We start from the raw sequence: 15451 nt of genomic DNA, 5'->3' as shown, positions 1-15451 counted from the left end.
TCCCTGCAGTTTGTGCGTATTTCCTAAACTGTTTGAGACAATAATCTGCCAATGACTGATGAGCACAGTGAAAACTGGAATAAGAAATTAATAACAAATACCTAAGGGTTGTGTTATTTCCCATCAGCACCACTTAGCTATGACATATCTGTCTACAGTTTCAAAGGAAAGACAGGACTACAGTAAAGAATGTTCAAGATGGATGAAGAGTTTTAGTAGATCAGAGGGTCTTGAGTAGCCTATTGACAATCAAGTCCTTTGCATTCTTCCCTAGCACTACAATTTTAATTTAATCACACTGGAAAAAATTACAACCTGCTTACAATTTGTTATTTAGAACTGCTAAAGGAAGAAAAAAGACTGAATAAATGAATAAATACTTACAGTTACCCATAAGTATTTTTACAGGTCAGTATTTATCACTATGCCATCAGGATTGCACACAGGATAGAACTAAACAGAAATTGGAGACTTCCAATACAGCCCCAAATTCATTAGTGATAAACTCCATGGGGAAATGGATTGCCATCCTTCCCTCCTTCTCCCCCAGCTATGCAAAATTTCAACTTTAGGTGTCAAGCAAGAGATTAAATATAATAAAAATCTAAAAAACAATGTGTACTTTAGGGGTGCTCATTGCTTCTTTTTTCCAAATGTCTAGACCAGCCCATCTTTTGGGAACCTTACCCATAATAAAAAGGATATCTGTCTTCATCTTGCAACAACTGGTCAGCCCCATGAGCTTCCTCAAGAAGGACAGGGCATTCCAGTGAGTCAGAGCCTGCTCCCAGTCTCACAGGGACTCCAAATAATGCAGTATTTAATGCAGACAGCTTTAATGCTGAGAAGTTATACTAAACAAACCTTAGGAACTAAAAAACCCCAAAACAAATTAAAAAACCAGAGACCAAAGACTGAGAAGATACACAATTGATAATGGAATCCAGGGAGATGCTTTCATAAACAAGTGTAATCAAAAGCAGCTATTTTGGTACAACAAGGCTACAACAAACACATGTAGTTCTTTTAATCTAATATGAAAAGACATTCCCACAAAAACTCTTTCCTTATCAGACCCCTGGTAAGATTCCCAGTCTTACAGAAATGACAGCTGAAAACAGGGAAGTTTTAATATTAATTCTCCTAGTGTTGCCATGCCACACTAAAATACAGGGAAAAGAGAAGAAAGGAAGAGGAAGTACACATAGCTGTTAGCACAGTCAGCTAGCTTGTCTGGCCACTTACCAAAAGATACTAGTGCTCAGCCTACAGAAAATCAGCTGCTTTCAAGTTGGATTCAGGATGATACACTAAACCCACACATATAAGTGTACATGTGTGAAACAGAACTATCACCAGTGAATCTATTTAAACTTACATAAACAGCAGTTTCAGCTTATAAAATATATATACGTGAATTATTTCCACCAAGCTCTTCTCAAACAAATTGAGGGTATCTTGTTACTAGAACTACACCAATTGCCTGTTTCTTGTGCTGTTTATTAAATCTCAAATTTAGAGCTTATTGCAAAGTCTCACAGAAACTTCTGATTTTACATTTGTATTATGTTTCTTTATTATTCCATCTTACCCTAGACCCATTTCCATGAAACCAATACAGACTGTGTGCAGTCTACACTGTACAGGGCTACAGTGGAACAGAACCAGTCACCTGACAGACTGGATAGAATTTAACATAATTAAACACAATGCAGAGCAATCAAACTTATATGCACAAGTCAAAAAGAATAACTTTCTCAAATGAGCAACCTACATGCAAGTAACATTACTGATTGGTGAAAATTTAAATTCACACTACCTTCTGCAATATTAATACTACTGCATCAGAATCCTCTTCCTTAAGAAGTGAGCTCTCTCACATTTATGAAACATTAAGACACAACTGAAACTTACAGAGCACCCCAGAATTCAAGGTCAGCTGCTCTGCTTGCTAGGAAGCTAAAATAAACCCAGATCAATCTATTTCCAAAACCCATAGGTGATAAGAATTTTTTCTCTCCTTCCCTAAACACTCTGTAAGGAATGGCTACAGGGTTTTTTAATTTTTTTAATTAAAAAATGACAATGCTCCATCACACAGAAAATTTTTCCTCACCCCACACAGTTTTGTTTTCCTTGCATCTTAGTGTCTATCATTAACTAACAGTCACAGAGATTATCCATGTACATCAGTGACAAAGTGCTCAAGTGCAAAACCAAAACCCTATCAGTCCAGACTAGTGGATGGAGAATGGTAGAAGGGTAAAGAGGACAGCTAAAAAGTGCTTCCCACTGCCACCTACCCTCATCCCTGACTGGAAACAGCATCAAGGCACTTGGGAATTTAGCTCCTCCATTGTGCATGAACACACACTACAGATTACAAAATTCTGCCCAAGAAAACAGTGTCTATTTCATAACTGTTAATTTAATGGAAAGATGTTCACATTTCTTGCAACATAATACACCTAGAAGCAGCACTGCTTTGAAATCTATTTGCTGAAGTTTTAAAGAGTAAATTTCATGAAGAATTAAGTTTTGTCAGGCGAAAGCCAAGGCACATACATCCAACAAGGTTTTAAAACCTTATATTGTTTGACATTTTAAAGCTAATTTTTATAAAAACTTTCTAAAAGATTATGAAGTCACAACCTTAAATAGAGCTAGACTTCAATTAGTGAAAAAGTATTCAAGTTAATAAAGCAATATCCATTTTACTCCTTCAGAGCATTCAGGCCAGAACATTTAACACTAAACAAACACTCTGTCAATGCCATGGTACGAGAGGACACAAGGTAACTCAATTCTAGATCATTCTGAAGAGATTACAGGTCTTTGAGAAAGGGAGAGGGAGGCAAAAGGGAGGCTATGTTTTTGTTTCATACTTAAAACATTACCTCCTGATTAACTCCCTTGTTAATCAAAAACATGCTGTACATTCTTTCATCTTAGAAAGTAACCATTAAAGCAGACCTATCTAGCTCTTTTTTTTAAAAAAAAAAAAAGTGAGGTAATAAGCTGTGAATCAAAGTGTTCCCTCCCAAATAAAACATCTGCAGGGGGAAAACAGCTTAATAGAACTGCAGATAGGTGATCAAATGCCCTAGTTCAACAGGGAGTAACAACTATGCACAGAGATTGAGATTTGTCCTTGCAGCATTTAATCCTGTTCATATTGTGCAATCCATCTCAGCACGGTCAGAGCAACCACAACTCTACTCCCACTAGATGGAAAATTCCACTTGAGCTTAAGCAAAAATCTTCAAAAGCTCAATTTGAATTCTTTCTGCTCAACCCAGTTTTGTTCACAGAACTGCTTATTCGCTTGCAAACACAATATTCTGTTCATCTTCTCAGTGCAACAACTGAATGTCACCCCACTGCAGGCTCAGCCCTGGAAGGGACATTAAGACCAGTTATGGGTCACATTCACTTCTCCTCTCTCCTCACAGCATGGCTGTATCCTTCCCTGACCCTGGTACACCATCCTAAACAAAAATCTCACGGTAAGGCATGGCAATTACAAGTTATAATTGCATTGGACTACCACGTAATCATATGTATGTGCTAATGTTATAGAACACAACACTGCACCAAGTAATTCAAATTTTATATACACAATTTAATGCTTTGGTACATGGGGCCTTTGGCACCAGACCTTCTCTTTGATCTTCTCTAATCAATTACTTCACAACCTTCCGAAGAACAACCAAATGAATAGGAAGCAATTTTATTTTTGTTAATTTGCTACTGCATAATGAAAAATAGAAGGGAAAATAGTAACATATTTTTTTACTAAGATAAATCATCCCTGCATATTCCAACAAATGCAGTCAGAATGAACAGAAAACAGTCATAGCATTCAAAGAACAAGGGTGTAAGAACTGTAGATAGAAATACAGCCAGTAACAACACACTGAGCTACATCATAAATACATTGACCTCTGCAGAATCCTTGATATTATCCCCTAGCAACCATAAAAATTTCAATACTTTGCTAAGTAATGAGACAGAAAATGCATGTTTATACACCCACCTACAGCTTTTTGTCACAAATATGTAGTAATTTTATGCTAGTTTTACACCTGCATCTGTAGCATTTACTACCAAAATCAATTGAAAGGAAGTGCAGAAAACATCATCTTTATCTGCCTCTTTAGGAACACATTTAAAGGAAAGTAGGTCTAACAGTACAGGTCTCTTAAATATTCCAGGTTCTCAGCTTAAAGATTCTATTGGAGTTCTCCCCCCACATCTTCTGAATGAATTTAAATAACCTCAAGATAATAAGTGATGCCTGAAGCATTGGTATATAACTCTGAACTTCATATAAAGTGTTAGCAAGTTCTCTTCACAGCGTAGTTAGACAAAACAATCCTTTTCCAGCCCAAGAACCAAGGACACCATTGCAGCTTCAGGCCCAAAAAGGATAAACAATAGCGAACTGAGGAGAGCAATCTGGGAGGATGGGATTTCATAACCTGAAACTGTAACTGGACAATGTGAAAACATGTGTCCCATCATCCATCTTGGATGGAGCTTTGGCCACATTCTTGTACTGCCCAAGGTGTATCCTGTAAAGGTCTTTTAATAAATACTTACTTCATTTCTTTAGCACTGTGCAGCCTCTGCTCTAGGTAGCTTCTCAAGGCATCATCAAAGCTAGCTAAGTGTGAAAAGTTATTTTGCTGGTGTGTGTACCTTGCAAAAAGTAGTGGTCATAACAGAAACAAAGACAGAACTAAAAAGCTGTAACCAAAAGTTTATCAAAAGTTAATCTATTAGCAAAAAGCAAAACAACGCTGAAATATTACATTAGAAAAGAAAAACAAAAAACCCAAGCACTCTTCAGTGCATTAACGAAGGCATCAAAACAGAGCCTTTATCAAAACAATCTTTGGACTCATGTAACAAATAGTTTTAAACATTTTCCCAAAAAGCATTTAAGATTCAGATATGGCAGAAAGCCAACATATTTAATTGTTTAATATAGTATATTTAAAAACTCCTACTACAGGTTTTTTCCTTTCAGAGAAAAATGCTAATTACTATTTACTCTTGAAAATTTATAAAACAGGCAGGAGATACATCACATCTGCTGTGAAAAATAAGCAGACAGAGAAGCTGTTTTGTAACATGAACTGCAGTTTAAAATAATTTTGAAAGATCTTAGGGTAACAACTTTGTCTTGTTTCACTACTGGACAAGCAAGATTAAGCACAGAAGTTGCTTACCCTACTGCACTGAAGCCTTCACACAGATAGCAATACTTCCTCTCAAACACTGGTGATGCTCAGTTTTCCCTACCCACCACAGCCCTGGTTCCCTTATGAGGCTCCTAATCCCAAACAGAAGGCATACACAGTAGCAAAATATCTGCTGAATATCTTCTTATAACCACCATATAAATGAAACTCACGCCGAATAAATATTTGAAAAGTCATCTTAGAAACATGTTAAATAAAGGACAGATCCATATCTTTATCTAGCTATGTATATTCATGGATGGATATGGAAAGAGATACATACACCTCTACAAATCTGTATGTCAGACACTACATTTATATGTTGCAAACAATCATTCTGCAGGACTGAAAAAAATCATTAGAAGCATGCATAGCAAATCTTGCATTCCTAAATCTGTCAAGCTCATCAGTTTTAATGTACCCTCTCAGTGGCAGCAGTGATACAGTATTTACAGATGAAGATTTACAAATGAATCATACAATGATTTGCATAAGTCAATATTCTTTCTAATTCTCCAAAACAATTATTAATAGTATAGGAAAGTCCAACCAACGAATACCTATTTTTCCTTTAAGGATTAAAACTGAAGAGAACTTAAAAAGGCATTCTATTAAAAAAAATTCCAAAGATTCAAGCAAGAACTCCGATCACACAAGAAACCGTTACAAAATCACCTTACCTTATAATAAAGGGGACAAACGGTGCTGTGCTGAGCGCTGAGTGAGAGCCATCCATTGGAGATGGATAGAGTCTTCCCAGGATTAAAAGCAAAAGAAACAGGCTTGGATGGATTTTCAATTCCTCAGCTTCACTAAATAAAAAGGTGTAAGAAGCATTTGGTGAAAAAAGCATCCTCCTTCGTGCTAGTCTTGAGCCTCTTCCCCACAAAATAGCCTTCTGCATTTCTGGTTCAAGCAGTTATCCTAGGCTGATCATTACATGGGAGTGCAAGCCCTGCTGGGATCAAATATGGCATCCAGTTCTTCTGCAGGAGCCCCCTCTGATGAAGACACTCATGGCTGTATTGCCTTCACTTTCCTACATTATTCCAAGCCTCCTTTATTCCCAAATGTGGTGAGCTGCTTTCATTTTTACATAATATTAAAAACTTGCACAGATAATGTTTCTCTATGAACCAGGAAACAAAGAGCTGACTTACAAAAAGGTGGCTTAAAAAAAGTACTTTTATCAGTTCAAAAGGAAATGTGTGTTTAGTAAATAATACGTTTTACTAAGGAATAGTTCTTATCATTAACACCAAGGGTCTACTATTCATATTGTAAAAACAATCAGAAAACCAAGTTAAAAACAATACTTTTTGATTTATTTTATTAATCTCCATCAAAAAAGCATTTACGGCCAACATTTGAAACAGCAGTTTTCAGTCTTTCTCAACTGAAAAACTTCCCAAAATTTGCCAGTGATGACACTGTCACCTTCTATAACGTCAGGTAGCGTGGATTGCTGTGCAATACACAACCTCTTTTCTTAGACCAGAGACTGCAAAATGGAATGACTGGTGAAACTCCTGCTTCCAAGTGTCCACCTTAGGCCCATTAAACAGTCAGCTGAACCTCACCCATAAATCAGCTGCTCAACTTCCACAGTTTATATCATAGCATTTTAAGGAAAAACAAAGCCTGCACTGGTTTACTTTCAAAGTTCATGAACCTGGAGGTAACAGCGTCATCCCAAATGGTATCATCTGCATTGATCAAATTGTAGCTCTCAGCCACCATTTGTGGAGTCTTTAAAACAAGATCAAGGACCTTCCCAGAGTCACTGTGCCACAGGCTGGAAAGTATTCATGTGGTGTTACTAGAGGCCTATGACCCTGTATCACTTAAACAAGCTGGGAAACCTCATTGTTAAATGTGAGACACTCGAACACCTGGGTTCTGTTTCCCTGAAAATTGTAAGTTCCTTAACATCTGATCCTAAGAACACAGCAACTCTTAATTAGTCAGCTGTAGTTCAATCTTTAGAGACTTAATGCAATGTGCCAAAGTTAAATGAAAAAAGCCTTAGCAAGAACATTACAACTGTATCATTTCAAGAAGCACTGATGCATAAAATGGCATTAGGGTATGTAAGTGACAACTCAGTTTAACCTTCTCACTTCACTTTATATTTCAGAGTTTTCTAAGACATCATCTTACCTGTTCAAAGTGTTGGTTACAACCTCTAACTGCTTGAGAAGAAATGGATAAAGGCTTGGAAACCGAGAGAAAAACTCCCGTCCTGTCATTCTACAGAAAAAAAAATTATGAAGAGTCATAATTAGCGTTCTGCAGTAATTAGTTACCGTCAAAGTATCAGTTCATTTGTTGTATTTCTGATGGTACAGTGAAGCTAAAGAGGCAGAAGCACCAAGCACACACACTGAACTCTAAAATGAGGCAGTATGTTTTCATGAAAAATGGTAATATAGTGTAGTTTTCACAAGTTAAGTAACTGTCTCTCTCTGTGTGCTCACTAGCACTTTGACAGCTAAACTGATCAGGCCTTTCTGGGAAAAAAGGATCTTAGCCCCTTAGTCACACTAAAAAGAAAAAGATATAGCAGTTTCAATTCTGACACTGTTTTAACAATATTCTGGTTGAACAAGAGAAGACGACACTTGCTTCAGCATGGCTCATGTCCTAAATCACTCATAGAATATACTTAATAGACACGTACTAACAGATACTCATAGCTTGCTGATATACTAAAAAGCACCTCAGAACAGTAATTCACAGAAGATTTGTAAAAAAGCAGTGGCAGAAGAATCTGAGCTTCCATTCTAGTCCCTCTTTCCACACTGCTGCTTCCAGCACATGGCAGTAGTGACACTGCAGGCCACATTTCTGCTTCTGTAGATGGAGCAACCATGTTCAAAACACAGCAACACACAAACACCTCATGAACTCATCCCTAGCCAGAACCAGTAAGGCAGCACAGTTAAAGCTGCAACAGCAAATCAATCCAAGCTAAAAAGACGTAAGTAAAAATCTGTATTTGTTTTACAACCTTTTGATCAGATAAAGGATGGCTTCATGGTTTATACGAAACCATTCAGCATCATCGAAGCAAGAACCACTTGAATGTTACTTGAATGTGGGGAAGCTCTAATTAGACATATATGGTATGCAGATAAAAAAGACTTCCTTTAAAAATAAATAAACTAAAGGCCATCATTTAGAAAAACAAAGCCAAGTGCAGAGTTTGCTTGCCACAAGATCAACCAAGATAAATGTTCCATGTTAGCGTGACTCCATTGCAAAGCTTCCAATAAGCAGACACATCCAGGTTTGGAAAAAGAACACGATGAGATGGCAAGAATGAATGTGCGTAAAAATAAGCAGACAAAAAAAATCACGCACGAGTAAACGAGCACATGGCAAACATCAGCACAGCTCCTTCCAGCACTCAGCTAACATAACATGCCTTAGCCACAGGCCACAGAATAAACAAAGCAAAACCAGACTGTTAGGTGGAAACAAATGTTTAAAGAGGGACAGGAAACTTTCCCAAGGCACATAAGAAAAAATTCTGTGAATATACATGCAATATAGTGAACTGCTAGAACTAAAAGCAAGGAATCTGCAATAGCTGTTATATCTACAAAAAAGATTTCAGAAGTTAATACATGGAAGCACTGAAATTGTGAAATAATGTAAATTGAAGCAATAATGAGAACTGTTTCAAGACATCAATATTGACAATAATTGGCTGGTTATTTCAAGCAGAAGACACCCATGCCATTTTTTCTAACAGTGTCCTCAAAACTACATCAACTTTTTTGCACCTACAGTACGTAGCAAACTGAAGATGCAAAGCCAGAGACAGCACAAACCCTAAGATCTACCAGGTCAAACAGCCCGTCCTACTGAATTTTCCTATGCAAAACATTAAGAACTCAGTATTTAAAAATAAAAAGGTCTATCCAAAAATGCTGTGACATCTTCGTCTCTTGTGCTACAGAGCGCAACAAGCAGAATTGGAGTAGAGTTTCCTATGGAATGGATGCTTAGAGATTTAAGAGAGGACTACATACAAGTACTACCTCACAAGTACTTTTAACCAGGTCCATTTTTAATGTATTAAAAATTCAGCAGACACATTTGAATCAATATTAAATAATGGAACTGAATATCCTTACACAGCCTCAAAATTCTTTGCAATTAGCATAGTTTCATAAATCTTTTTGACAGGAAAAGAAAATTATAACTACTGAAGTGGGTAACTTACATAACCTACATAACCTCCTACTTGCTTTACTGCTCCTGAGCTTATTGATGGGAGACGGCAGCCTAATCAAAACCACTGACAGGCATTATCTGCAGAGAAGATATCCACAGGCATTTTCAGAAAAAAGAAGACACAACTGTCTGAGCAGACAGTTAAAGGGTCTCCAGTTGAGAAGGGAAAAAGGAACACTACACATTATCAGAAGTGCTGCAAAATTAAAAAGTGTGCTCAAAATACAAAGCATTGATTTAAGTGTGAATCCACTACTTGGGGATGTCAAGGCAAGGAGATGCACAGCTGGGAATAAGCAGGAAGCAAAACAGCTAAACAGTATGGAAGAGAGGAATTTAGTTGTTTCACTTTTTAATGCTGACCATGCTTTCTGCTCCTGGAAACATGCACACACAACTATTTGTGTACTGTGAAACAACAAAAAAGTACAATGGTTCTGCTCTTCAAAACTGTTCATGACACTAAGCCACATATTTTATATTCATTTCATCAAAAACCAAACTCCTTTGAAAAACAAATACTAGCATTTTGAGATATGTCCCATGCGTGCTAGTGATATAGATTCATGCATGTGCAGAAACACACAACTGTGAGTTATGCTTTGCAAGTAATAAGCTATATATATCTTTAAAAGACATCCCTGACGTATCTATAAAAGAACATGTCAAGTAAATGTGGACTGAAACAACCCAAAAGCCACTGCCAACAGTCTTCATGAAACAAACTTTTTCTCCCTATTCTACAACAGATCTGACAGGAAACAATAGGTTTAAATTAAAAATACAGATAACTACCTTCCCATTAGTCACTGATATAGTTCAAACACAGGTTTTTGGCAACAGAGCTACCATAATTAAAGTCTTAAACCAAACATTCTGCATATCATAAGATTTTACATCTACTCCCCTAAAAATGTGTTTATAAGAGAAGTAACAGAGAAGAGCCTTAAGATACTAGTCTTTTACCCCGTGTCCAGCTGAAACTATTTTTATATTGCTTCAGAGATCATCTTTTAATAGTATGTTCAACCACAGACTCTGTAATAGTATTTTCTTTTTTCCTGTTCATAACTCAAAGAAGCACAATTTCACATTCCAGAATTTCAAACAGGATTACTGAGACCTACACAACTGGTGAAAGGTTATTTAGTGAGAAAGGAAGTAGAGTAATGAAACAGAAAAGTTATCAATGGGATGATGATGCTTACTATAAAATCCCTCTCCCCAGTGTAAAATATCATTTAAGTACATAATTAAAATTATGCTTGATGTAGAAAGGCCAAGAGAGAAACTGATGGAAGCAGTCATCCTACTAAATTCACTTGTAAAAATAATTTGAAAAACTTTATACATGCAGAATACTGCAGTACTTAAAAAGATGCAATATTTACGTCTCAGAGAGTTTCCAGTTTAACAATGTTAACTATTTTTCATGCAAACAATTCCGCACAAAAGCCAGATTACAGAGTACAATCCATTCACAAAAGGTTTCATTTTGATGGCTAGACACTGCAGTCATGGTTTAGCACTCAGAAGAAAGACTGACAAAGAATGTTTATGTAGAGAGACACATTTGCCATTTTCATTCAGTTCTCCCCACCTGAAAAGATGTTCCATTTACAAGAAATGGTAATACAGAGGTATCTTCTGTACCATGTCATACAGAATAAACCAACACCCACCATTCCTAACAATTCTCTATGTGCCCTTGAGTCAAACTCTTGCTCTTAAATAGATTCTGGAGCAGGCAAAAGCGGGGGGAAGAAAAATCCTTCACAGAATATACAAGTCACATCAATTGGCAAGAAGTTACTTTGAAGTCATTTGATGACAGGAAGGACAGAGGTTAATAGCTAGCAGTAAGCACCTGGAAAACAACTGAGTCACAGCTAAGTTCCAAAAAACCAACTAGTGATAGGGGTAAAAAAGAAAACAAAAAAAAAAAGAAAACAAAAAAAGAAAACACAAAGCAGACTGTAAGTGTATAAAACTTGAAGGGAAAGTCTGGTTTAAGCATGGTACACAGTTTAGAGTGTTGATAATGCTTCTTCAGAAAAGACACCAAAGTCTGTTTTACTTAATTCTGAAATAACCTAACTCAGAAGCTCTTATTATATTCTTGAGTGTCAGCAGTTCTTCCCTTCATTTAGCACCAGTTCTTTGGCTTTTTCACTTTACAGAGCAGAACCTGGAGTGGCTTAAATTAAGCCAAGAATCATGTGCTTTAAAGTTTTCATGTGCTTTGCATGTGGAGATATCAGTAACAACAAACTTCTAGAACCAATTCATAAATGCTGCTGAAAACTGTGACAACTCCAGTGATTACACATCATGTTTGTCTCAGTAGCAACCTGATGCTACACAACTCAAGGGTTAACATTTATGTTTATTTAGCTAATGTTTTTCTAATAAACTATTCCACCTTTATACATAACAAGTGGGTTCATTATTTAACTGCATTTTAAAAATACATTTAAGAATAAAACCATGTATGTTGCAATGTTCTTTCTAAAACTGTGCTGTACTCTTAAGAGAACACTCCAGGAGATTAAAATTCTGCTGTGACACTGGGGCATACAGATAATTTTACTGTGACATGTGTCAGAGATTACCTGTTTCTGTTCTTTCATTTATTTTTCAGAAGAACAAAGCTTTACTACCTTGTAGGCTATTTTTAGTAACTGACATGTAAAAGAACATTTTCAGCAAATATGTTCATATTTGAATATAGTATAGATGAGATCTTCCAAGCGCAACAAGCGTTTCTGGTGTTCTTTTTGAAACATAAATATTGCTAACATCTCATGTCAGCTGACAAAAATGCATGGCCAGATATCTGACATGGAAAAATAACACTATTTAAAAATAAAAAAATAGAACTGGGATGTGAAAAAAATATATACAAGACACATTTACATCAGCACCAAGAACATAGTTTTGATGAAATTAAATATTTTTAATTGTCTCCTGTAAAATCTACTTCTGTTTCATCAATCCTTATATTGGAATCATTAACCATATGTCAGATGATCCTTTATGTTAAAGAGCAGTAATGCAGAAACAGAACCCAACTTACTCCTGGCACTGCAAGGACAAACTGCTGCTGAAAGAACCTGAAAACCAGGATGGACTTTGGCAAAACTGTCATTCAAAACGACAGATTTATATAGACAATATACATTTTACATATTTGCTTTTTCTGACATCACTGAATTATGAAAAAAATCCCACAATGCAACCAAACTAGGTTAACCTGACTAGACTAGGTCATAGCTGCCCATTTGAACATTCCTGTTCTTTCCCTGATCACCCTTATCACATATTGAAGAGTTAGATGATGTCTCAAAACATAGGAAGCCTATTTCCCTGCTAACAAAGATAATTTCAGAAGCATAAGCTCAAAATAAATGGGAAACTTTTTTTTCAACTACAGAAAAACACGCCAAGAAAAAATGTTTGGCAGATTGATTTATGTTGAGGTTATGGTAAAGACATGCTTTAAGAATTACATTAATTTTTTGCTCCTTTAATAGGACTAAATTATATAACAATCATTTTCATGCCATGACAGGATGAGTAACAGCAATAAAGGTACAAAAAACACAAAGTTTCTAGCTACAGGGGAAGCAAATCTCAAAGAATTTACTATATTTGACTCAAGGGGTAAGTTTATCTTCTATTTTAGAACACAGCAAAACAGCATAATATTATCCAACTTCAAATGTAAATATATAACATTTGAAATTATTCAAAAGTGGTAGTAAGGAGAAGGATTCACAAAACAACAGATTTTGTACCTGAATGAATAAGCTTGAGCATCAGCACAGACTGAAAAGCAACTGGCTCAGAAAGCAGCAGCCCCAAGGGAAAAAATACATGGGTTACAGTGGATGCCAAGCTCAGTGTGAGCCAAGGGCACATCCTCACTGCTCACAGGGCAAACCACACATAAGACTGTGCTCATTAAAACGAGAGCCCCAACAGATCAGTGAGGCTACAACACAGCATTCGCTATCACAGTTCTGGGTGGCCAAGCTCAGGAGAGATTAGAAGAGAGGCTCCAGCAAACAGCTGCTCAGATGGGCATGGCCTACAACACATGTCCTGCAAGAACCTGAAGGAGCCAGGTTTGTTCTGTTTGACAAAGAGAAGGTCCAGGATAGATCTACAGCAGCCTACAACCACTTGAAGGAATCAGAGACTAGAGAGATAATAATCTTTTTGCAGTAGCTGCAGAGAGTGCAGAAAGGACCAATGGTCACAAATCATAGCTTGGAAGTTTTAAACTGGGCAAGTTTTAAATTGGGCAAAGGAAGTACTCAGATCAGTTATGAAATATACTTGAAGCTTTGGAGGTTTTAACTAATGTAGGGTTGCTAGCAGTTATGCTCTCAATTGGAATCCAGGAAACAGGACAAAGAGATCTCTTTACAATTTGTATGGTTCCACTTAGCTACCTTCCCACTTTGTCACCATGGTTTTAACATTGCCTTCTTAAAAGATCAATGTTTTTCTTGTCTTCTTGCATTTGCTGACCATCATAAGCCAAAACAAGTACAGTAAACGGTAAATCCTGCTCAGAACAAAATTCTTGAGATTTAACAGTTCTTATTAAGTTAGTAACTTAGTCTTCAATTCAGCACAAACTATTATTTTTGCCACATTGTACAATAGTATTTAAAATACGAGCTTGATGTAGATATAAAAATAATCACTTAAAATGTTATTTCAGAAGTAGCATGCATTTATGAAAGCTCTTGATTATCAGTCCCTCTGGATAGTCACCAGAGAACCATCACTATTTTCTTACTAAGAGACAGAGACAACAGCAGCAGGAAAGTTCCTTTAGAAATAGAGGTTATATACGAATTTTAATTTTTCTCAGATAATTTTGTTCTAAAGAATATGCCTAAAGGTTAAATTCCTGAAATCACATGCTGTCTCAGGACTCATGACAAACTGCGTTCAATAAAACATTTCACACGCAAAAGAAAATTTCAGTGCTGCCACAGAAGGCAAAATGACCATGTAATTTTGTGGGAGGCCACAATGAAGCTTGGAAAAAACAACTGTAAAAAAAAAACTGATGTAATGCATTGACTAATAAGCCCAAGAGCAAGGATACAGAAGACTATTGCATACTTTCCTAGACCTAACATGATACAAGACACCTCTTCCAAGACAAGAAGGCACAACTTTTCTGTAACCTCATCAAATCAAATGTTACAAAAATGTTTAAAAAAAAGCAATTCAGATGTCATTTTTACCCTGCATGAAATGGAAAACACTATGAAGGGGAAAGAAGCATCATCATAAAGATTTGGGGTTTGGACGTTTAATAAAGATGTGGTGACTCTACCTTCAATAAATCTAACATTTGTTTTGTTAGTGATTAGAAAACACTTAAATCCCAGAACAGTAAGCAAAATAGTTTAAGTTCATTGACTTGAAAAAACATTCTTTTATGCTACACAGACCTAAAATAAATACTTAAAAGGAACTAAGAATATGCCACTATATCTTGGTTTTCATTTTCCTTCAGACAGAAGTGCTAGAATAAACATTTGTACTAGTTTACGTTGTCGTGTTTTTATGAGGTTAATAACTGAACTGCCAATCAAAACCTGTGTAAATACAGTAGTTAAAATACTTTCTGCTTTAGAGGGACTTTTATTTACAAGAGAGCTAGCCAAGATTTCCAAAGGACTGCATGGTCTGGTGTGCTTTGATCTCTCAAGCACAAGTTTCTTTCTACCTCTTGTTTTGCTATTTATTACACTCTTTGTGTGATCAGGTATGGAAAGAGCACCTGCATAGAACAAATACATCAGGAAAAGTATGACTTAAGAGGAATAATTATGCAACACAGTTCAATAAAGTAACTTGTGAAGAATACTTCTGCAAGAGCAGTTTTGCTGTGATGCTAGGTAGAGAAGTATGCATACAATGGGCTCAGAATAAAA

The 15451-nt window shown here is 36.4% G+C and overlaps 1 protein-coding gene across 1 annotated transcript in view; it reads right to left on the bottom strand.

Moving 5' to 3' along the window:
• THADA (THADA armadillo repeat containing) overlaps positions 1–15451 on the bottom strand; it is a 153155-nt gene that overhangs the window by 94705 nt on the left and 42999 nt on the right. The window contains exons 28-29 of the mRNA XM_058836463.1: positions 7407–7496; positions 5927–6058 (exon numbers count right to left, since the gene is read on the bottom strand). Of these exons, the coding sequence (XP_058692446.1) occupies positions 5927–6058; positions 7407–7496 (222 nt within the window). The remainder of the gene's footprint in view (positions 1–5926; positions 6059–7406; positions 7497–15451) is intronic.

This window comes from Poecile atricapillus, chromosome 3 (genome assembly GCF_030490865.1).
Source record: "Poecile atricapillus isolate bPoeAtr1 chromosome 3, bPoeAtr1.hap1, whole genome shotgun sequence".
Classification (NCBI taxonomy): domain Eukaryota; kingdom Metazoa; phylum Chordata; class Aves; order Passeriformes; family Paridae; genus Poecile; species Poecile atricapillus.
Note: the sequence above shows the minus strand (reverse complement) of the source record. Positions and strands in the feature narration are given on the sequence as shown.